This window comes from Myiozetetes cayanensis, unplaced genomic scaffold, assembly GCF_022539395.1.
Source record: "Myiozetetes cayanensis isolate MyiCay16 unplaced genomic scaffold, myiCay2020 scf31, whole genome shotgun sequence".
Lineage (NCBI taxonomy): Eukaryota > Metazoa > Chordata > Aves > Passeriformes > Tyrannidae > Myiozetetes > Myiozetetes cayanensis.
The window spans coordinates 6493823-6518330 of NW_026087533.1; the positions used below are offsets into that span (position 1 = coordinate 6493823).

General features: G+C 49.1%; 1 protein-coding gene across 2 annotated transcripts; it reads right to left on the bottom strand.

The window, feature by feature from the left end:
- Window positions 1-480: 480 nt before the first annotated feature.
- FHL3 (four and a half LIM domains 3) lies at window positions 481-24317 on the bottom strand. 2 transcript variants are annotated; one of them, XM_050326505.1, is made up of 6 exons: window positions 24191-24317; window positions 4742-4926; window positions 4491-4665; window positions 3693-3862; window positions 3351-3537; window positions 481-2390 (listed from the first exon to the last, which is right to left on the bottom strand). In XM_050326505.1, the coding sequence occupies exons 2-6, from the start codon at window positions 4895-4897 to the stop codon at window positions 2239-2241; spliced, it is 840 nt and encodes a 279-aa protein (XP_050182462.1). In that variant the 5' UTR covers window positions 4898-4926; window positions 24191-24317; the 3' UTR covers window positions 481-2238. The 2 variants fall into 2 exon arrangements, with proteins under 2 accessions (XP_050182462.1, XP_050182463.1); XM_050326506.1 differs by having other exon boundaries at window positions 4742-4923; window positions 24191-24296.
- Between the last annotated feature and the right edge of the window lie 191 nt (window positions 24318-24508).

Genomic DNA, 24508 nt, shown 5'->3' on the forward strand with positions numbered 1-24508 from the left:
TTTCAGGGAAGGCTGCCAAAAGGGACCACAGACACCTCGCTGAAGGCTCCAGCAACATTCCTGGGCTATGCCCACCACAGGGCAGGGAGGCTCCTCTGCACGATGGGACATGGGCCGGCACCGCAGAGATCCAGCCCGGGGGCACTGAGGCATCGAGCAGTGCCTAAGTCCTGCTAGGGCCTGTCTTGCAGAGCTGCCTGCCTGAACAGACAGCAGGCACGGACAGACAGGCAGCTCCAGCCCCAGGAACCCACCGCAGCCCCACAGTGGGAGGAGGGAGCTGCTGTTCTCCTCTACCATAACCACGGCACTGGTGCAGCTGATGCTGGGCTCTGGTTTGGGAAGAGAGGCATGAGCACTGTGGAGGTTGACTGTCCCCAGGATGGGATTTGGGGCAAGACAAGGCTGAGCAGAGCCCAGCACCAACTCAGACAGTGCTCTGCCCTGTGCCTGCTGTTTGAGAGACAAAGGAGAGTAAGCGTCACTAAAACAGTTTATTGTATAAAGCTGTAGGAAATACAAAGGAGGGTGAGGTTTAAGGCAATTCCTTCTGGAGACGGCTCCAAGCTCCTCAGAATAGCAAACATACAAACTCCAATTTACTGGCATTAAAGCTTCCAAACAAGAGTTCAGCAAGGATCTAAATACAAAGTTAATAACACTTCAACATGCATAACATTTTCTGTTCCTAAGTGAAGCCCAGGTGGGGGGCTAGCCCCTTCATCCTGTAGTTTGGTACAAAATGACAGATAATCATGACAAATGAGTACAAAAGGAAAAAAACCCACAAGAACAAGCTTTCAGAAAAGCACATGGCTGATAAGCAGGAAAGCAGGGTTAGCGTAAGTGCTCCAGCAAGACAGAAGCAGAATGATGTAGAGACAAGGCAGGCATGGGCATCCTACTGCTGAAGGGCCTGAGTGGGGCCACTCATTGGGCAAGGATGGCTCAAGACATCCTATTTTGCACAGTTAGGGCCAGCACAGGGACCTGGGCTATGCAAAGCCTCCCCCTCAGATGCCACCTTTGCTTTGCTTCTCATTTGGGACACAGTGAGTGTGGCTGGGGGGAGCCTCCACAGGTGATGCTCACCGCAGGAGGACACAGGCAGCCCTGGTAGGAGCAGGTTGTGGGCACCCCGCTGCCCTCTGTGCTGGAGCTCTGTGCTCCCACAGACCCTCCCTCCCAGTACTCCCAGCAGCTCCCAAGAACAGACACGGCCTGTGGGCAACACTCCCCTCCCTGAATTAAGAGAGGTGTCTGGTGTTCCCAGTGCCACAGGCAGCTGGGCTCTGTACAGCAGTGCCTGTGCCATGGATCCCCATGAAAGGGACAGAGCAGGAATAAAGCCCTCAGTGCTCTCAGCCTTCAGCACACCCTTCTCAGGGGCTCAGTTAGGCACATCTCAGGGGAGCAGCAGCGGGCCAACAGTCCCAGCTCCACCTTAGCCACTGCAGCCATGGGAGGTCATGGCACAGGTGGATGGGAAAGAGGCAGGGAGGTGGGGGTGGGCAGAACACCCTGTACCTATGAGCAACTTGAGCTCCTCATTCATAGCTGAGAGAGCACCTTCACAGAGGCACTGAGCAAAGGGTCTGGCCTGCAAACAGTGAGGTGCTATAGAATTCCAGAGATCTGGCAGGGCAAACACGCTCTTCTGGCAACACTCCAGCCTGGCATCCCCAGTCCTTCCAAATGGAGCAGAGGACCCTTCATGCTCAGGTCAGCCACATGTATGGTGGTGGTGGCGGTGGTGGTGATGGTAACAGCCCTAACTCAGCACAGATGAGCTGCATGCCCCCTGCACAGCCACTGCCTTGTGTCACACAGAGCGAGGGAACCACATGGGGAAAAGAGGGAAGTCAGCGCCGTGCTTGGGGGGGCAAAGACATGCTGCCATCGTGCAGATGCAGCCCAGTGCTGAAGCTGCCCTTTACTCAGCTGGGGCCCTGGGCTCAGCTCGTGCCTGGTCAGACTGGAAGCAAAAAGAAAGAGTAAATAATGGGGGTCTTGAAGCTCCTTTTTCAATTTTATTTAGCTTCAACTCTGCACAGAGCCATAGCATAGCGTACTCTAGCCTTCAGGGAGGGGGCACAGGAACCCCCTGAACACACCGCGGTTTGGGGCCAAGCCCCCATCTCCTTTGCCTTGTGCCTGGCCCCTGAAATGCTGCTGGGATATCTGGCACAGAGGCCCTGAAGAACAGAGGAAGCCCTGCCCCGCGGTGTCCTCGGAGACTCATAGGTCACTGCTGCAGTCGCGGCACAGGATCTCATCATTGTCAGGGATGAAGCCCTTTCCCACCAGCGAAGTGCTGCAGCGGGCACAGTTGAAGCAGTTGTGATGCCAGTGACGGTCCTCAAAAGAGACGTATTTTCCACCACCGAAGCCTGCAGGAGGGACAAAGGGAGCAGTGTCAGAGCCCCTGGGGAAACTGGGCTGAGCTTTCCTCACAGACTGAGCCCTGTTCTGTTCATCTGTGGGTCAGGTCTTCACATACGCTGGTGATGGCACCTAAACACCCCCCAGGACCAAGTACATCTGAAATGCAAATCTCCACTCTTGGTGGGGGGAAGAACACCAAAATCATTTCACAGCAGACTTTACAGGGTTGAGATATTTGGACCAGAATCACCAGGGAGGAGCAGGGAGTGGAGCTGCACCACCACCGTAGACACAGGAGGGCAGTGCTATTGGAAAGCTGGAAAGAGTCCTCCTGCCACCAGCCCAGGCCAAGGCTCCTGCAGAGGCTCCGCAGGAGCTTCCCTCCTCTGCTGGCAGTGGCTGGACTGGTGGGCTGTGACCCTCTTCTGCCCAGGACTGCAACAAACTGATAAGGACCAGAGGGGAAGTGGGTGCCTGGGAGCTGCCCACAGCCAGATCATCCTTTGAGTCACCAGCTGATTCATGGCTTCTCCTGCCTTCCCAGCAGCAAGAGAATGGGAGTTGCAAGGGGGACGGTCAAGTGGGGGAGGGCAGGAAGGAGGCCAGACTCTCTTAGGGGGTTCTGCAGGAGAGGATCCTCTACTTCCTCTGCCTTAGGCAGGTATGGCAGGTCCAGACTCCCCTGCACCCACTGCTGCTCCAGATATGGCTGGAAGTCCCAGGCTTTCCTGATCTGTGAGCAACCTTTCCACAAGACATGGCAACCAATATCAAACAAGGCAAGCTAGAGACATGAGATAATGCTTTGAGGGATCACTTTGGGAGCCTTTACCTGTGGGCAGAGGGAATTCCTCCCATGGCTCACCACTTGGACAGATGCAGACGAAGGCAGACAAGTGGCCCCAGGAGCACTGCAACAAAGAGCTCCCCCCTCATGGGGTTCCTTGGAGAGCTGCTCTGCTCACCTGTGATGGGCTTTGTGCAGGCACTGCACTTCTTGGCATAGAGGTTCCCAAAGCACTTGATGCAGTACGGGTTGTCATCCTGGGAGGTGAACTGCTGCCCAGCCAGGGGGGTCTTGCAGCCTGTGCAGACAAAGCACTCCTTGTGCCAGGGCTCGTCCCGGTAGGTCACTCCTCCCTTTGTCAGGGTCTGCAGGAAGAGAGTGCATGTTGATGACACACAGGCAAAGGGAAACAGTCCAGCTGGGGTGCTGGCACCTGAACCCTCCTCTGGTGGGGCTCAGGCAGGAGTGGGGACTTCCCTATCTCAGAACTCAGGACTCCAGGTTGTCAGGCTATACGTACCTTTTTGCAACGAGTACAACGAGGAGCAAACTTGCTCTCATAACAGGGGACACAGTAATAATCCTTCTTGTCTGGGATGAAGGACCGTGACCCAATGGGCTGCTGGCAGCTGCTGCATATGAAGCAATGCTCGTGCCAGGTCTGTCCATTGTACTCCAGCTTACGGGACCCTGCAGAGAGAGCCCTGCAGTGACAGAAGGGAGCAGCACACACACACACGTGGGGACACAGGGGGCTGGGCAGGATGAAAGGTGGTCTGGGACATCTGGCTCTGTGCCTGCCCTTGACATGGCAGTTCAGAACCACGGGCAGGTGGAGAAGGGGGTCCCTGGCCCACACCCCAGCCACAAGGGAGGGCTGTGGGAACACCCCCACCTGCACATAGGCCATGGCAGAAATGCCTGATGTAACCCACATTTGAAGATGGTGCCAGAATTGCCAAGCAAAGACACATGCCTTTGCTTCAGGCCATCTCCAGAGACGCTCATGCACCTTCAGTCATTCCTTCTTGTCAGCACACAGCAGAAAATGCCCTGGAAACCATTTGTTATCTCCTCCCCCATTCACTTTCCCATGAAAAAGGGTAGCAGACAGATGGGACTGCTGTGGCGACTGCAGCTTTGAATCCTGCTGTCTTGCTGGACAAGCAAAGGGCCCAGCCCTCTGTGTGCAGTAACAGGAGGGCAGGAGAGCAGAGATTTAGCTCTCTTCCTCGCTGCTCTTGCGCTGGACCTGCAGCCCCAGCTGACACCAAGGGACTGGGAATGGACTGCAGTGCTTGAGTTTGCCTGCTCCTACCTGGCATGACAGTCTTCTCGCAGGCAATGCATTTGGAGGAGAACTCGCTGCAGTAGCAGTCATTGCACAGCAGCTCCTCGCCCTGGCAGGTGAACGGCTCGTCAGCCAGGGAGCGGTCACAGCGGAAGCAACGGAAGCAATGCTCGTGGTAATGGCGATCCTCATAGTACAGCTCCTGGGAGCACAGTGGAATGAGGAGGGGACCAATAGCCCTGGGAACCGACATACTTGGCTGAGGGCCCTGTACTCACCCTGCAGTCGTGGCCGATCAGCTCTTTGCATTCATCACAGGTGTTGGCAAAGTGGGCATCATAGCATGGGATGCAGTATGGGCCGTTGTCCATCTGGATGTACTTGCGCCCATACAAGGACTCCTTGCAGTTGTCACAGTCAAAGCACTCTGTCATGGTGCCAGTCTGAGGGCCTCCTTCACCTGCTGAGATCAGGGCAGGTGTGGGTCAGTATCAGCTTACACTGCCACACTGCCTGAGATGTCCCTGTGCCACCCTGCCACCTCCAGAGGGCAAGGACCGCAAGTCTCTGCACTAAGCCAAAGGGCACAGACTTGCACTGTGCTGCTGCTCTGGGGCTGCATAAACTTCCCAAAGAGCTGCAGACATCAGGGCCTGCAATGAGCTTTGTCTCAGGTTTACACTTCACAGCTGAAGCACTTCAGCACCACTCAGAAAACCTGGACACATCAGCACGCAGCTGAGCTCCTGACTGTTATCCTGGGAAGCAAAGTATAAATGAGGACCAAAAGGGAGAAATTTTTTGCATGAAAAGTTTTGAAAGGCATCAAAACCAAGACCACACACAGGCCAAGTGGGTGCGTGTCCACTGCCACGTCAGAGAGCCACGCACTCTGAGGGAGATCTGTCTGCCCAGCTGCCCTTCGGAAAGCCACGCTCCCTCCCCATCATGGCTCATGGCAGGATTCCTCCCAATGGCTGCAAGCTCTCCCTGAGGACCTGCCAGCAGCTCAAACCCTGGAACTTCTCCAGAGCTTTAAAGCAGCTGCTCCGCAGGGAAGCAGGAATCGGGTACCCCACACTGCCTAGCTATAGAGCCTCATCCCAGCAAACTGTTCTGCACATGTTGCTCCAGCTACAGACACTTCCCAGGGAGAAGCTGTCAGGGCAGGTGCATATTCCACAAGCAATAGAGCTGTTGGGGCTTTGCATGCAAGAGCCCAGACATCTTTCCCTGCCCCTTGTCTCCCTCACAGACAACAGGTTTGTGGAATTGTTTTACTTTCTTTGGAGCACTAACTCCAGGACAAGAATACATTCCTCCTGTTTAGTTTAACCTGGTCATTCCTAAATATGGAGTTTTCCACTTGCAAAATCACAGCCTTCTTTAACCCAGATTGCTGTCAAGTGTAGACAAGCCCATGGAATTACATCTGAGCCATCAGCTGCAGAGCACCCCACACTGCAGTGTTCTTCATGAACCCACCCACTTCAGAAAGAGCAATTATGGCTCCATCTCCAGTTCAGCATTTAAGGGGCAGGGAGCTCCCTGTCAGCCCCTGTTCGCCCTCTCCACAGGCTCCTTTGCCATAGGTTGGGAGGCTGCCTCCAGGGCAGGAGCCGATCCAGAAAGCTCTGACTCACAGCCCTGAGCTCCCTAGGGCTATTCTTGGTCAAGCCACACAGCTCCCAGCTGTTGTCAATTCTGGTATGTGCCGATAGGACTGCTGGAGAATAAATCCACTGTTCCCACATGGCTACGTGACCAACTGAGGGGGAACAAAGTCCCTTTTCAGACACTGGTTCCCAGCTGCCGCCCCGGACACTGCCCGATCCGTGCCCTCCAGCGTGGCCTGCACACGTGGCTGTGGGACCAGCTCTGCAGAGGGTCCCTGTGAGCAGTATGGGCTGAGGCCACAAAGCCTCCCCAGAGCCCTGACTGGCAGCCCCATGTGCTGCCCACAGAACAAGGCAATGTCCAGTCTGTTACTGGAGGTGAGGCAGGCACAGGGTGGTTTGCACAGCAAAGCTAGGGTGCTGAACTGGACCTGCTACCCCAGCTCTGCTCCCAGCCTGGGCTGGCTCCCCCACTGTCCCTTCCCTCTGGGACATCCCATGAGGTGCTCCCCTAATGAGGCAGCAGCTCCCATATCCCCCACACAGCTCCTGGCTGCTTCTCACCCACTGCTGCCTCCTCTGCTATTCCACTTGCCTTCGCTCCCTGAAGCCACCTGGGACCTTTGTCTCTGGCAAAGAACAAAATGAAATTCCCAACCCTCCTCCTCCTCCCAGCCCCGGTGAAGGAAACTTTCCAAGGTGTGTCTTGAATAAAAGGGCCACTCCTGCCCTAGGAGCTGTGGCACTGCCAGTGCAGGCAGCTTCCATGTTTGCTCAATGGGCTGTGCTTTAGCTCTGTGGTCCTGTCATACGGGCTCAGAGAACATCAGAAAACACAAGGGAAGGAAAAGCAACCTGAATGGAGAAAGCTGGGGTTTTACCAGGGACTCAGCTTTCTGAGCACTGCTGCCCTGACCCTGACACTGTCAGAAGAGGAAGAAACATAAACCCTCTGAGAACGAAAAGGACCCTGAAGCAGTAGATTTGGCTTGCCTCCACTCTGAGTAGTTTCTCCACAAAGTCTCCAAATGCCTGCTGCATGCTACAAGCTGAGTGCTGCTCCCCAGGCTGCCCCAGGAGAGGGCTAGACTGGCAGATGCCCGGGCTGCAGCAAAGCCAGGCCCAGCAGCCTCATGTGGCCAAGGCTGCGGTGAGTACACATGGGAGCAGACTTTGCGCTGCCTTTTCCACAGAAGAAGAACAGGCCCAGGAAGTTTGCTCAGGGTTATTTGTATTAGATAAGCTGTTTGCTCCCTTCGTTCTGGCCTCACATGCAGTGCTGGGCAGAGGTGTAAAAGCCCTGGGCAGCGCCAAAGCAAACGCGGCATCTTTGCCCCTGCGGATGTGGCACTGCGAGACTGAGCGCACCGGGAAGAGGAAGGGGGTACAAAAGAAGTGAAGGAAAAAAAATAGTACAAAAGCCCACAATTCTTACTGTGATTGTAATAAGGAACCTGGAAATTGCTTCCACACGTGAAGGAAAGAGGTGGAGTTTTAAAATGCATTAAAAACCCTTTTAACAGAGGCTCAGATGTAGAAGGTACAATACAGGCTTGTTGCTGTAGTGCTAAAAAGCATGTGCTCATCCTGCACCACCCTGTAAACATCAGCTGTGTGCTGGGCTGATGTCAGGAACGCCTTCAAATGCTAACCAAGGTGCTGCTCTAAAATGATGGGCTTGCAGTTGCAAATAGAGTGTTTGGCCATTGCCAGATGGCTCTGGTGCTGGGGAATGAGGTCTGCTGAAGCAGGTCCCTTGTACACAGGGATGATGGAGCTGGATGTGGGATATTGCTCAGCTGTCTTACTGGCTGTCGGAGGGCAAAAATAAACACAGATATATGCCTGCCAGCTGCCTACGCTTACCCTCTGACAGATATAGTTGTGCTCATGGAGCAAAGAAAGTTCAGTTCCTCTCCTGTGCCTATGAACAAACAGCTTTGGGAACAAGAGCTCCACTCACAAACAACATTCAAAATGCTCCCGGATGCAAATCTGATCAGTCTGAAGCAGAGCTCAGAATAGCCTCATGTATGGGAAAGGTCAGCAATTTGTCAAGGACGCACAGCAAAGTCCACTTTCTAATTAGAGAGTGACATGCACCCAATGACACCCCAGTCTGTAGCCGATGGCTGAGGCTTAGCAACAGCCCCAGGAGATCATTACATTAATTTTAGTGCTGGTAAACCAGGGATTTGTTATGTAAAGGAGGCAGTACAGACAGTCCAGGGCCTGGCTTTCTGCTCCACACAATCACTGAAAAGCTTAACTGGCCTTTTCAGATGGTTCCTGATACAACCAACTCCTTCAGTGCACAGTCGCGCGCGTGTGTGTGTGTGTGGTGAATGTCTAACCTTGTGTAACTTCACACCAGTTTGTTGTTTGTTGTCAGGTTGCAACCATCTGCTCCACAGAGTCATCCTAGAACAACCCACTAGGCTATTCCTAGGGAAACACTTAATCTTTCCAGGACACAGGAATAAACCTGCTTCTGACTGTCTGTCAGGTCCCTGCCTATTCTCACCTCCCTGGGGCTGCCTGAGCACAGCTACAAGCCGTTGCAGTTCACACCTAAAAAGTCATGCAGAAGAAAAAGCACAACCTTGCTGGGGCAGGCGAGTATTCCCCATGTAAGGATGAAACTCTTCAGGGACATGGCTTTGGAAGACAGTCCTCAAAGCGCTCCAAGGTCAGCAGAGGAGAAGAACACTTTTTATTCCTGTTGCCTTTCCAGAACCTTTATGGGTCCTGGAATCTGCATGAAATTGTTTCTGCCTGCTGCCGACCCTAAAAGGGAAACCAGCTGCTTGTTCTGAGGAACAGCTCCAGCCCCTCCATTACGCTGAGAGCATTTTCATTCTGTGTTTCCTGACACCACTTCTGCACAGGGTCACTGCATGTCCTGGCACTCTTGGGGAGTGGGGGGCCAGCTCTCTGGGGTGCTGTGGGGGTCTCTCTGCACCTCCTCATGCTTCTGCTTGTCTGTACACCCTGTTGCTCTGCTCCCAAACCCACCAGCACTGTTCCACATCTGCTGCAGGTGGAAGAGCAGCTCCGGTGATGTTAGAGGAGAGCTAGAGGCATCTGGGCAGAGCTGCACAGTGTTCTTCAGGGTGACCCAGCCAGACCCAGCCTGCATGGGGCACCCTCAGGAGCTGTGTTGCATCAAGCCTTCACCCGCCTGCTCAAAGCACCACTGAGTCACTTCCTGCCCTCAGCTCTCACCTCCAAGCTGCCTTCCAGCCTCAGCCTCCCCTGGGACAGCTCTGAAATCTCAAGTATGAAGGGGGGCTCTGGCGTGGTGAGGAGCAGAGTCCTTGCAGGGACCATAAGCACAGCCACAGGCCTCACGTGGCAGCTTTCCCATCACCAGAACAACCAGAGGATGCTGCAGGTCATTTCTCAGACACACAGGGAAATTTGGTTCTTAAAGTCAGCCTTGAAGGCAGGAGATAAATGAATCAGATGAGTGTAGGGGCCACAGCCTCCTCTTGCACCACTGGGGTGTTGAGTTTACAGATGTGCATACACCAAGCTCTGCTGAGCAAGCAGCACCACAGGCACTTCCCCAAGTGTGGGTAGGACACCCTCCTGCCCAGAGCAGTCACAGGCTGCTCTGGGCTCTGCAGCAGACTGAGAAAAAAGGTTGGCACTGCCGTAAGGAAACACCATGCATCCAAATGAAATAAGTGCTGTTAGAGGCACCCTTGCTCAGCTAAGTAGGCAGCTTCCTGAAAATGCCCACAATTTTGGAATAGCAGAATCTGTTAAAGCATCTGACAAACCACAAGACCGAAATTGTTGCATGATTTTAATATAGTCTTAAAATGACAAAATGAGGGTTTCCCATTGTTCAGATCTCTGAGGTGCCCCATCCAAAAAGCAAAACCACATCACAGACTCCTCCTGATAGCTCTGCATACAGATAAAGGGCAAGTGCCAAAAGCACACCTGTCCCACAGATGTCTGATTTTACCATTAAACCAAGGAACTCTCCCCTGCTGCCAGCCCCCAGCCTGCCTGGAAGTGCCTGCAGGAAGCCCTGCCCTGTTTGCATAGCTGTGACAGAGACACCACACCCGGACCAAGGTGAGCAATGGCAAACAGCCACAGTGCTGGGCACAGCCACAGCCAGGCTGGACTCCTGAGGTCCTGGCAGCGCAGGCAGAGACCCAAGAGACAATTCAGCCCTTGCTCTGGACTTACTTTCTTTAGGGAAAGTTAATTCTACCAGGGTCAGAGAAAGAAGCTGAAGAGTTCCTACTACACAATCATAAAATTAAAAACCCTGCCCAGGAAGAAAGGAGGGAATGGTTTCAGAGTTAAAAATTTATTACTAAACATCTGTAAGAGTTAATAAGCTATTTCAGGTTCTGAACAAAATCCTGGCCCTTCAGAGGTGCAGCTAACAGCAGCAGAGCTATCTGGAGGCACTCAGAGCAGGCAGCCTGTGTCAGTTTTCTAACATTAAAGTGGAATGTTTGCTCAAGATATAAGCTGTTAATCTTATTCAAAATGAGTACAAAGTAAGCAAATTCTATGCACTCAACAGGTAGTCAGGGACTGAAACCATTTGGGTAGTTTGAACCCATCACATTCAAACACACCATTAACTGACGAAGGAAGCCTAAGAGCAGTCGCAAAACAGGAACACATCAGAAACTTCTCCCCAGCCCAATGTGACTGATCACAGGAGCTTCAGTGTGATAAGAGGAGCAAGAGCTGAAGTCCAGGGAGAGGGCTGCTCTTGTTAGTTCTTAAAAAGGAGTAAGGAACAGGTGTGCAACTGTGCTCAATAAGCATGTTGTGAGCATTTATAATCTAGCACTTAAAGTTTAATTTGGGGCTGAATTACTTTATGCCCATGTAACCCACAGCCATGCCTCACTGCTTATCCAACTGCACAAACCCAGTACTCTGGCAATAGTATTTCAAAATAGCCCCATGAAATAAAGATCATACCCAGTACACCAGAGTTCAAACATGAAAGCATGACAGGAAATGACTAACTGCACACTGAGGCCAATGTACCTTCATCTTGGATCTGCTCAGTACACAAGAATCTTGCAATTCAAACAGACATCACAGCCTATATGCAGAAAACATAATCTGACTGCTCTAGTTGCCAGTTTTTGGGGCCTGTGCATCTCACTGCAAAATAATGTAATTCCACTCTATTTCCCTAATGTTCTCTCATAATTCAAGCCTTATGCTGCAGTTTGCACTTTTCCTTCCCTTTGAGGCAGCTGCTTTTTAAATTGAGGATGAAGCCATTCTTATTTCTGAGGTGATAGATACATAATTTAATTTAGCATTTACAAAGTTTTTTGTAGTTCTGAATAAAAGGTACTTATGAGATTATACCTCTGTTTTGCCCACAAAAGCAATCAAGGGGCTGCCTCAAGCAGTGGATGCAGTGCCAGTGAGCATGTTTTGTGCTCGCATGCTGAAAACCAACCTGCATGGTCTGAGCCCAGTGCCTTATTCCCTGTCTCCCCAGCAAGCCTGAAAGCTCTTTTGCTTATTAAGGCTCTGCTCAGCTTCAGCTTTTTTTTCAATAAACAAAGCAACTTTGACTTCCAGTAGCAGGAAAAGACACATAACCCAGACATGCTTTATTTAATGCATGACTATTACTTAAAGGGCAAAGTGAATTTTTTCACCAAATTTGGTCAAAATATTCCCTTTTCCGATTTGATTCTTTTCCTCCCAAACATGAACATTTGCAGTTGGGTTTCCTGCATATAAACAGATCTACTGATGGAGAGAGGTAACGTGCATTAGAGCCCTGGTAGCTTTGTGCCTTTTGGGGCTCTCAGAAAGCAGAAGGAAAAGAAAGCCAGGAAGGTGACAGGAGACTCTGCGGTGATACTCAAGTGCACACACTCTCTCCCACAGTCCAATCACTAACTGTGGGCCTCTCCACCTGCGCTGGCTCTTTGCCCAAGGAATAAGGACAATCTCCCTATAAAATGCTTTTTACAGCTGCCCGTGTCCCTTGCAAGCAGAGGCAATGCCAGGCCCACAGCCCGCAGCATGTGAGCAGCTTCTAAATTTGGGGAAGGACTGAATCCTGGCAAAGACAAACTGTCTCATGTTACCATCCCAGGAACGGCTTGAAGGTGCTCTGAAACAAAAACTAGGATCATTTGTTGCCTGGGAGATGCTGTGTGTGCCAGCTGCAACCCTCATGAAACAAGACAGCCCTCTCTCAAGGGCAGCACAGCCGAGCCCTCAACAGGACAGGAAAGTGCAGAATGGGGACAGATGGGATCATTGAGAAGGGAACATCTTCTTCTAGCCACTGCCTTGCCAGCACTGAAGGTGTCATTTACTTTCACAATACAGAGCTGGTTATGTTCAAACCAGTCACTCTGGCACCTTTCAAAATTACACTAAAGTACTGCACAATTTAAATAATAGATGTCATCAGCTGCAATTGTCACATATTTCACATAAAATCTCTAAGAAATAACTACTTGCAAGTACTAAAAAGAAAACTGCAAGATGCAACATGCGCTGATGTGCTGTGCAGAGACAGTCTTTGGTGGCACTCATGAAAGGGAAAACTGCACCACCTCCAAAAGATCACGCGGAAACAGCTTTTTTAAGAGGCACAAGTGGTCACAAAACGTATGAATGCCTTTATATCACGCAGCTAATGTGGAGTTTTCAACATCCATGCCCCTGCCCACTAGACATATCTGTCTTGGAGCTAGAGCTGCTGCTGACACACATGGTAAACACATGGACTGTGCTTAAAAACTCAGAAAGAGAGGAGAAACTGTTCCTTTACAGAAAAAAAGCCCCACCTGAACAGAAAAGAAGTAACAGTATCAGAGACCCTGATCCAGGTCTGTGGCTCCCTTACAGAGCATCAGTCTCTCATTCCAGTCTGAGATTTCCAAGGAAATCTACATGAAACACATCTCTCACAGGTTGGAAAGGAACTGAATAGCCAGAATTTTCACTAACAGAGGCTTCTCTCTTGGCGACTTCCAGGTAAACACCATGAAGAGCTGCTGTCTCAGCCCCTGAAGCAGCAGATATGAGGCAATGCAGGGAAGATGCTCCACTCGGTTCAGTGACAGGAGAGGCAGCAACCTGCACTCTTACTGGAGGGAAAGACTGCCCAAAGCTGTTTGCATGCTCAGGCAGTCGGAGGATCAGGGGCTTCACCTCAAGGAAACACCACCAATGCCCCAAAAAGGCTCCCTCTGTTCTCTAATTGATCATAACAAAACTGCTTCATTTACAATCTCTTTGTCCCAAACTGGCAACCCTCCCTCCCTCCCCCGCCGATAAAAGTTTAAAGCAGTTGTGTTACCTTGCATTGCTGAAGGCAATGGAGCAGCCTTTTGCCCAGGGACCTCCCCAACCCTTCACCCCACGGTCAGGTACAGCAGGTGCCACCAGCCAGAGTAAATCATCATTTCACTAGCAAAAGAGTCAAGTACTTGTCCAGGAACAAAAGCAGTCATGTCATAAACTGAGGGTGACATCAGCACAGGGATTGCATTTCCTACAGGGGTTTAAATGTCACTACTTGTGACTGGGAATCGGACACTTGCAATACAAATTACTTTAAATTTTCATAAGAGACATAAGAATTCCAATTCCAATTTTGTGTAGAGATATTTCACTTCCAAACCCTTTCTATTGCTCAATGTCATTGTGACAGAAATTAAAAGAAGGGAATAAGCAACACTCCTAGCAGTAAGTGAAAAGCTTATGAATGTCCTTGTTAGCCTGACTTACTAAGTCAGGTGCTAACAAGGTGAGCAGCAGAACTGTGGATTTCTGGGGGAAAGGGTCAGCGTGACTCAAACAGGGTGATCTATTTGGGGCCCAGTTATTCAAGATCTCTGCATTGCCTTCTTCCATTCTTACTCAAAGTTCTGGTCTGTGTCTTCTAAAGTTAAAACTCAAAGCTATCATAGACTTGAAAGCATTATTTCATCAATGCAAGAGTGTTTAGTTTCCACAGAGCTGACATCCTGCACCTCTCATCAGATTGTGGCTTCCTCAGTTCCCTAAAAGCAAAAACATTATTTACCGTCATAATACCTGAAGAACAGGGAGTAATGTTATCTCTCTCCTGGGATTTACACCTAAGAGGGTTCTGGCACAAGGCAAGGCCTGCAGAACTAAAAATGGAACCAAGATCCAAGTCCCATCTTTCTTCTCCTTCCAAGATGCAGCACATATCCTTGTCAGTGGAGCCTGTGACCCCCACTAAGGCGTGTTATAGATGCGTGTTTGGAGATTGCACAACCCAAACTCTGTGAGAAGCAGGGAAGAAGGGAGGAAGAAGGAAGCTAGAGACATGGTCTTTAAGGTCCCTCTGAACTCTCTAACAGACAGATACAGTGCTGTACGGTTAAAAAGTACAGCTAATCCAGACTCTGGATCTCTTGACCCACACCATGCCTTTGGTAGCTGCTCCTGCTATTTAAACTTGGGGCCTTAGCAGTGAGCAGGCTGAGCTGGCAGGTGGAACTGGAGTAGGGCAGCACCAGAGTTACATGCCAGTTCAAAATGGGTTAGTTTTTAAGAAGAGAAAAAGCTATGTTTTCCTTAAATGAGGGTAGTGAGGTGATGTCAAAAGCCAGACAGAAGTCAGCAGTTTAGGCTGGCACCTGGGCTCACAATGCTGACAAAAGCAATCCTTGCACTCAGGGACAGTTCAGGAGCCACGTTTTTTGTTGCTGTTCTTTTTTTGTCATCTTCCCATCTCAGCAATATCCAGGAATGGTGCCATCAGGTGTGGATCTCAGAAAGAAATCTTTGTTTTCAGCCACGCTGAAGGTTAGGCTTTTCAGATACACATCCTACATGATTCAATTTCTTTCGTTTCATTAGAAGAACCTTAAAAAGACATTTTTCACAAGTAGCACTGAATAGACATGCTGGTTGTGTACAACCTACAGCTGTACAGACCACAACAGAAATTTAAGAAATAATGTTGCTTTACAGCAACAGGAACAACACATGGCCAGAACGGGCTCTGAGCTGGTAATATAGAGTCTGAAAATCAAATGTTAATTGTTTTTACATTTTATATTAAAAAATCTCCCAAATACCTCAGGATGCAGAGCTCAGCCTGGAAAGGATTTTTACGGTTACACTGTAAACCCACTGAAAACAGGGACCTAGAATGGAACCAGTCCATTACAGCTCAAACCCCAATTCTGGATTCTGCCTAAGCAGCTGGGGTTATTTCTCCAGTTCAGCAAATTCCTATTATTGAAACCCACTCTGATATTTAAATAAACTTGGAGAAGATGCTGAGTAGTCGCTCTGCTTTACAGACAACAAGATCGGAATTGTGTTACTTGATGGATTTCTAAGAGAACACTTGAAATTTGGGCAAACAAATTCAAAATATCAAGGTCGTATTTACATTCCAGGGTAATAATTAAATACTTTATATCTTGTGGTTCCAGTATTCTAGGTTTTTCTAAGCACCAAAATATTTAGTCATGTGAAAACCATCTGTAGCAGCTGGAAGACATTTATTTGGCCCACCAAGATTAATTAGCTTAAAAATACATAAATAAAGTGTTCCTTTTATTTCCAAAAAGCTAGCACTGCTGCTCTCAGCTCTGTTAGGGTGCTGGTGAATAATGCTTATGCAGTGTTCTCAACAGGAGGTATCAGATGCCAGTTTCACAAATGCACACAAATATCTGTTAACTAAAACAAGGCTTGTACTTAGGTCAATGCTCTTCTGGACTAAGCCAGGTCATTATTCACAGCAATATGAAAATGAGCTTGCAAACACTTCATCCCTATCTTTAGTCTTTCTCTATACTCCCAAATCCACAATTCTGAAAATTGCAAACTGCTTTTAAAAATCACTGATGAAAAGAAGTTTCTCTTCAGAACTGGGGTTCAGATACCTGCGTTTAAGAATTACAAGGCATAAGTCTCCAAGTATGCCTTTTCTCTCCAAGAAGGTCCTGCATAATCTTCATACAGCTTTTCAAAGCCAAGTAAACAAGAGGCACAGATGAGATTGTAAAAAGGGTTAAATTTGGCTTAGTATCCACAGGAATCACTTCTCTGGCCAACAGCTTGCAAAGGGTTATTTCTTGGCTCATCATTTTTCTTTTGCTGGAAAATGCTTAGGGTTTAGCAAAGTTTCTGCAGAGTATGCAACAGCATTCAGCATTTGCTCAGCTAATGAGTTAAGTCATTGCAGCTCTCCGATGGCTTCAAGATTATGGGTGTAGGAAAAGCGAATGCTCAGAGAGAGGAACTCTGAGCAGTCACCACCAAGCTGCGGTTAAAGCAGACACCAGTGACTCTATTCGGCTCCCAAACCTCAGACAGTTTCCATTTTCTCAATAACAAAGCATTTTTGTGGAATGAGGTAACAGCCTCCATCTGCCAGGTCTAAGTCTCCACTAAGATTTCTCAAGGGCATGGCTGACAAGCGCTGGCCAGCAGAGATGGGACGGCATGAGAGGCAGGAGAGTCCCTTATGCCTGGGCAACACAGGGACAAACTGCAACACGACAGATGTGGAGAGAAGCCTCTGCGGCACCAGCACACAAACTCTCCTGGGAGTTTGGTTCACAAGCAGCCTTGAGTGAGCTCCAGCCAGTGCACAACTGGAGAGTGGAAAAGGCCAAGAAAAGAGCTGAGACTTTTCATTAGGGCTGGCCAGGGACTGGCAGGAGGGAGCAGAAGACAAATGAATGTCACAGGTTCAACAGCTCATGTGAGTGGGTCAAGAGCACAGAGTGATTGAGAAGCGAAAACAGGACTGTAAGCACACACACTGGAAGATGCACAGTGCAAAGGGGAATGCAGACAACCTGCTACTCAAGGACAGCACAGCCCATGGGACTGGCCATTCAAACTGGGATACACCCTTCCACACCTGAAATGCTGAACATCTGAGGCAGAGCAGTTACAGCCCCAGAACAGAGCCTGGGAGGGGGTTTGGTTTCGTTCTTGCCTTTTTTCTGAATTTGGCAGCCTGTATCTTGGCCTCTCAGTTCCAGGGATGTTGAGCACCAAGCCATTCTTTTGATTTCTGGCAAAGCCAGCTCAGTTCCTCTGAAAGTAGACCTTCATTTAGATCCAGATGAAGATTCCAGCTCCTGTCAGGACCCCCTTTCCTGACTCTCGCCTTCCTCTGCAAGCAGCTGCTTGTCACTCGGCTCCAGGTTCAACCTCCGCTACATCTGGTTCTTCCATCTAAAGCAAAGGCAATTTTCCAATTGGTTTTCTGATGGCCTTTGCATTCCTGTAGCACTTCCTCATGAAGTTCAGAAAACACTAACACTGACCTCCTTGTGTAATACCACCTGGGTGCCCAGATGGACATCTGGTGAATGGCACCTTCCTTCCCGCCCAGGACAAAGCACTTCCGAAGCCCATTTTCTTCCTATGAGGAATACCGCTGTCAAATCTCAAAAATCCATGCTGCTAATACTAGCCTCCTGCAAGGTCAGCCAAAGAGGACTTCCATTAGGGATAAGCTTTGCTGGAGAAGGCTCCCTGGGGATTATCAGAATAGTACAGTCAAGCCCAGATGGCCACAATGTGCTGAGCACATTTCCCGCAAACACGGTGGCGAGGCTGAAGCCTCTGCAAATCAAAGTCCACACTGATTTCTGCCATCTCCTAAACACTGAGGGCCAGGCTGAGGCCTTTGGGAAAGGTCAGGATAGTCTTACAGGCTCTGAAGATATTGCTTTTGTTCTCACTATTTGCTTCTCAATTCCTTCGTTAGAAGATACTAATCTCTTTGTAAGGCAGTTACTTGTAGCCAAGAGTTTAGACATTATTGCAAAACATATGCTTAAAAGAGACTGGAAATTATGTTGGCAGTGTTACAGAGGGGAGCAAAGTGCAGCTTTGGGTCAAAACAAACAAAAAAATATCTAAACTAGTAAGCAATTCCCATGCGATAGTTTAGAAGAGCCAGCAAAAGCTTCTTCTAGAAAGAAAACAATACTGTGAGAACGAAGCTAACAAGAGCTGGCGCTTGGAAAAATAAAAAGGCTAGTAATGAGCTATAGTATTGCCAACAGCACACATCCAAGAGAATCTTTCTGGGAAATGGACCCAAGCCATTACACTGGAAAGCCCTGAGGGACTGGGGACCTTGAAGCTAAAAGTTGGCAAATTGCTTCATCAGTTAAGGTTGGTCCCAATGTTTTCTACTGTGTAAAAATAATTTGTTTTAGCCTACAGGTCTCTACAGAGCAACGGGTAAATTCAGGCTGCTGCCTCTGCAAAGAGAAACAGTACAGGGCAGGGCCCTACCCAGGGGGACATTTTCAGAGATTTCCCACCATTGCTGACAGCCCTTCAGCCCAACGCTGGCCCAGGGCACTCAGGCCATTGGCTCTGCTATGTTCCCCATGCCAGGCACGATGTGCCAATCACCGGGGAACATCCCTGGAGTTGCTCTGTCAGTGCTCCACCCCCATCACGATGACTATGTCTCCATGAAAGCATCTCCTGGAGACTCATTCACCCAAAATGAATGCAGTCAGAGCCATGATCCCAATATATCTTGTTTTCCAGAGGGATAAAGAGGAGACATTGCTCTCTCTCGCTTGCTCTCTCTATCTGAAAGTGAGATTAGCTCATACACCATGAACTGGGTGCTAACAGAGTGAGAAAGGCAAGGTCTGTCTTTGCAACCCTATTGTTCATTCCCAGTCCAGCTCCTCAGTCCCAGGAGTGTCCTGAGAACACAAGACAATGAATATGTGTTCTAACATGGCACAGAAAACCCCCGCATTGGCAGAGGATGTCAAAGTGCTGTCTAATGACTTTCCTTCTCTTTCAACTCCTTCTCTGATTCACGTTGCCATCTTCCTTGCAACTGACCTAAATAACATGTTCGGGCAGCACTGGAAGTGTTTCTATCTCATACTTCAATAGCAGCAAGATCTCCGCATTTGGAAAGGAAATTTCTCAGGGAAGTCACACTGCAGGTGGATTAGCAGCGTTCTTCTTGAGAAAGGAACAGAAGCACCCTGTCTTGTCTCATCTCATCAGTGAGACTTCCTGGCTGCAGGAGAACAAAGGTTGCCCAGGAGCAGGGAAAACACATCCTATGTCTGTGCCTAAGCCCCACCAGATCTGAACAATGTGGGCAGAGTACTCAGTTACCTCATTTCCAGGTGTGCTGTCAGCATGAGCCATGACTGGCTTGGGATGAAAGAGGAAAAGCTGTTCCTAGATCTGGACTTGTCTGCATCATTTATGGTAGTTATTGCCCAGCAGCCATTAATCCTTTAATGCCATATCACACTCTCAGCCCTCAGTTCCTCTCTAACCTTTTGGTCACCACTGGCCATTCCACTGCAGAAGGGGCTGAAGGACAGGGTGCAAAACTGCACTGTCCCTCCAGAGCCAAAGGCCTCAGGAAAGGGGAAGCAAAAGCCACTGCAGAAGGATTTCAGCGGGTCAGCCCTCTCCAGACACACAGTAATTATGTGCGCTGGCAACATATAGGCACTTTAAAGTAGCTTTATTCCCAAACAATTAAGAGACTTCTCCAGCTATTCACTGCAGCACCTTTTGTAACACAAGTGTCCAACAGCACTGCACCACAGGAATACAGGGGCAATCCAAACCCTGTCACTCCAGAATGGCTCCACAAACAGAAAGATTTTTGACCCTCTCCCAATCTCATTCTTCCCTTTACCATGAGCTGAGACACTCCCAAGAACCATGTAGACATCTCACCTCCTTCCACTCCCCCAGCAGACTGCGGATCTCAGTGCTACCTCACAGGTGATGTGCTGAGTAAGTGAAAAAGTCAACTGAAAACATTTATTGCCAACAAGGAAATGGACTGAAGGGAAACACAGGAGAATATTCTGAAGCTGCATGGACTGCCACAGCACCTTCAGCTTCCAGGTGAGGAATTACCTTGCAAGGCAGGCACTAGATCTTCAGCAGCCTAACAGATGCCTTTCTCATTCCAAGGATACACATAAATACAGTTCCCCTATTGCAACAGAGAGGAAGTGATACCTGATCTATACCGCCTCTTTTTCAGGTAATTGAGCTTCAAAACTAAAGCAGAAAAGCTGCCAACAAAACTTGCACATCTTTGTGCTACAGTTAGTCCATAACTAGCCTGCATCTGTTATCTCTACAGTTTTTATTAGCTCATGTTTACTTTGGCTGCACATCCAAGCAGGGTGAGAGGGAAAAATCTTGGACTCTCAACAATGGCCAAGCAGTTTAATCTGCCACTGGGGACAATGACTTGACTCCTATTGGTGTGTAGCACTGGCAGGGTCAAGTGTAACATGTGCTGAAGGAAGCACTAGGGAAGCAGATCTGTGACTGTTCCAACAACACTGAGCATTTCCTTGAGCTATTCAGAGGTTCCTTTGCCCCTTGTGTGTAGAGAAAACAGCTCCAGCTGTCCAGTCACCTGCGCTGGCTTCTCCACTCACTGGATTAATGACATTAGTGGCTGCCAAGAGCTCCAGGTTAGATACAGCACATTCCTCACAGCTCAGACATTCAAAGCTAAGTTAGGAAGCAGTCAAGATCATGTCCTTGGCATCAGCACCAGGTTGGTGCTGGAAGATAATTTATATTCCTGAACAGAACTGGCTCTGGGCAGGTTGGGCATAAACATCAACAAATACTTGTTCGGGCAATTACACTAATCAGAGGGGTCCAGAGTTAATATTTATCCATGTTGCTGATTTAACAATATTTTTTTATTATTATTATTATTTGAGAAGTCTGCAGTTTGCAAGTTTGGGACAATCTACAGTAATATATTCAGAGGCAAGTAAAAAATGAAATGAGTTAATGTTAACAGTTAGATGACCACAGGCCAAATCAAGCCAAGTTAGACTGCACTTAGAAGAACATAAATGTCAGGATTTCTATTCCATTGCTATTTTGATTCTGTATCAAGACATTTCTAAATAACTCTTGATTAACTATTAATTTAGCCCTTATAGACATGTCTTTCTGATACCTCACATAGTAATACTATCCTCTTGGTGGGCCCCTGTGAGTAAGGGCAGAATCATTTGTTGTAACTGTTCTCCATTTAGCAACTGCCAACAGACAACATGGTCATTCAGCAGAGGTAGTTCTGGGGTGAAATACAGGAAGGTAGAAGCCATATGGCATTCTTCAACTTCTCCTTTCCCAATCAGACCCTTGATATTTTCTTCAACAGGAAAGCTGACACTCCCCCCTCCCTGTAAATTGCTGACAGTTGTATTTTACACCTGGCCAAAACCAGAACAAAACGGAAGGAAGAGATGAAACAAAGACCAAGGACTTTTCTCAGCTACTACATCTCCATAGAATGGAGCGTTTTCCTTTCCACCACTTCTGAGTGGACAGAGTTCAGTAACCACAGCCCAGCCTTCGTGGGAAGCGGCCCCTCCTCGCTGGCAAGTGGCTGCAGGACAGGGCCTGTGGCAGCAGTTTCCAGAGAGCAGCCAGAGCTGTGGGACCCACGAAAACAGCACAGCCTGTGCAGCTGGGCCCCTCCGCCTGCAACTGCCCAGCCTGCACACTCACTTTAAAAGTAACCCTAAACTCTTGGTAGTAATCTGAAGATTAAATACTACTAGTAAAGCTTCTCTGCCCCACAACACCTAGTCTCTCTTTCCTATAAACAGCTGGTATCTGGGGTTAGAACTGTCCACCCCTTGTTTTTGTTTTTATGAAGTAAAACATTTAAATTGATTTTGATGACATCACAGAGGCAAAACACTGTCAAGTTCTGAAGTTTACCAGGTTGGCCATAGAAATGACACCTATGTCAGCAAAAGTTGCCAAAGTCTCCTGAGGAATGAGGTGTAGCCGCCTGTACTCTGAGCAAAACTGCAAACAGCACCTTCCTGCCATAGCACCTGGGCACTCTGAGAACAGCCCGTGCCAACCAGGGCTACTGAATACTGAACACTGGAGGAGAACAGTTTCTTACTTGAGCAATTACAAGGAATGATGAAGCTGTTTGTCCAGTTAAGAGGTTTGGTTTTTATTGAGACCAGTCAGCCTGCAGTTTTCTGTAAACCCTTCTTTATCACACAAAAGGTGAAGTAGAGCAACAAGGCTTAACTCCTGTCTCTGTTCTGAGGCTACTACTGCAAATGGGGCCCTTCAAGCATGGCCTCATGCAACTTATGGGCAGCAAAAATCCCACAGACATTGACCAGGATCCTGGTGAGCCACTAACAAAATCTTGGGCATCAGTGCGGCAATTATCATAGACGTTGTTTTTCAGGGAGGGTGGGGGGGAATCACTTTGAGTACTGAGAGTAATCAATTTGTTCCATCTTCCTGCTGGCATTTCAAACACCAGCCGGCTGTGTAACAGCACCAGCTCAGCCACAATTAGGAACACAGGAGAAAGCATCCAACCTCACCTGGCAAGCAACAGAGCAAGTCCTGGCTGTGAACAGAACCCAGTGCTTCCAAAGTCAGCGCACTGGGAATTTTGGTCACCTGCCCATGGAGAAGTTTTTTCTGGCTCCATCAGTAAAGGGTTCACCTCTATCTTAAAGCTGCTAGGTCCAAAACAAGAAAAGAACACCACTGAGCTCATAATCCTCGGAAACTGATTGACCAGCAAAGGCTGCATCATGGAACAGTTCACAGGGCTTCCTGCTAGGGAATTCTGGCTATTTCTGAACACCACCCTGCCTCCGGTGTGTCCCACAACTCTCTACACACAGGTTTAAGGAGTTCTTGTTCCAAAACATACCTTTTCCTGTAGAGCATCTACTATAATTAGTGACCACAACTAACCATATTGCCTATATTTTTGTTTCCTGTGCTATGCTACCATTCTTAAAAGTGTTCAAAATTAGAGACCCACCTGGGTAAGAATGTAACTCTGTGCCTCTAAAGAAATGGACAACAAAAAAAGCAAGAAAACCATATGGTCTGCATCCTAAGAAAAGGAAAAAGGATGGCACAAAAATAAGACAGAAATATCAGAGTTCCCCTTTCCTGCTTTCCTGCCTATCAGGAAGTTAAACCACATGTTGGCAAAAGAAATTAGGGAAATGTGGTAGTTTCAGGACCTGGGTAGCTAAGAGAGCCACAGATTCCTAATGCTTGGTAGAGGAGTCAGAAAAGCAAAAGGATTGTCCCTGCACTCTTTCCCAGAGACCTGTGCTGCCAGCAGGATGCTGCATCCACCAGAGCTTTGCACTTCCCTCTGCTCCTAGAATAGGTTTTCCACTTTGGAAAGATTTCTTCATGGTTTTCAAAACTCGGAAACAGTGAACATAGCAAATTCAGATTAAAGTACAGAGACCTCAGTATCAAATCCTGCCCTGTGAAGATACATAACCCCGGCATATGCCATCCATTTGTGCTGTGAGTCTGTGGAGAAAAATTCCTACTACCACACTTTGCCCAGGCACACTGGAATATGTATCCAACATTTCCATGAGTTCTCATGAAGGAGTCAAAGTGATTAATGTAACTAGAGGTTTAGAACTGGAAATGGATAAAGAGAACATTAAAAACGTTACCTGTAAGAAAACACAATCTGAAACACAACTGTGTGTGAGCAAAAAAAAAAAAAATTTTAAAAAAAAAATTTATTTTCAAAGGATCCTGAGCTATTTTTTAATGCCAGACCCAAACTGTGACTTCCGAGTCTTTGTCTAACACACACACACACACACACACAAAGCAGTCTTCTCCCATAGCTACCCTGGGATTCTCTGGAAAAATAGCAACCACTAGGGATGTGTTGAAAATTTTCCTGTGCTACGTTTGAGTATTTGGTTATAATTTACTCCTGGGTCTATTGGTTGGGTAAAGTCTCAGCGCTCTCTTCATAAAATACACCTCAAGCTCTCAACTTCAGTCTGAGAAAGGGCCATGGCCCGAAGACTTTGGTTTTTCCCTTTCGGAAATCGGTGTGAGCGGGGCAGCCCGGAGCGGAGCTTTCCTTGTCGGTACCACTACCGTTCCCGGGGGATGCCGCGACCCCAGGCGGCACGGGGGACACGGCGCCTTTCCTTCAGCCCCCCGGAGCACCCCCGCCTGACTCCCTCGGGCCTCCGGAGCCACACTGGGCGGCGGCTCCCACCCCAGGCCCCGGCCTCGGCCTCAGCTCCAGTCCCAGCTCACCTGGTCGCTGTCGCTGGACCGCGGTCCTGCTCTCTGCGCCCCGGCGATGGGCAGGCTAAGCTGGACTCGGCTGGCCTCGACTCAGCGATGCCGCCCAACCCCGAGGGCGGAGCCCGGCCCGGGGCGGGGCCGGGGGCGGCCCAACCGGCGCCCGCCCCGCACAGCGCTGGGGCGGTGGGAGGGGCTGCCCCGCCCTGACCGGGGGCGAGCGGAGTGGTCCCGCCCACTCGGCAGCGGGATGAGCCCCGTCCCGAGGCACCTCCAATGGATGGGACCGGGAGTTCCGAGGGAGTGCGACGCCCGCTCCCGCCGCCCTCT

Excerpts from the sequence above, each read along its gene's own strand:
- FHL3 (XM_050326505.1), bottom strand. The coding sequence starts at position 4,897 with ATGACAGAGTGCTTTGACTGTGACAACTGCAAGGAGTCCTTGTATGGG. Across the intron at positions 3,538-3,692 it reads GTTGTACTCGTTGCAAAAAG|ACCCTGACAAAGGGAGGAGT; the intron begins GTACGTATAGCC and ends CTCTTCCTGCAG. Across the intron at positions 2,391-3,350 it reads CTGCACAAAGCCCATCACAG|GCTTCGGTGGTGGAAAATAC; the intron begins GTGAGCAGAGCA and ends TCCCTCCTGCAG.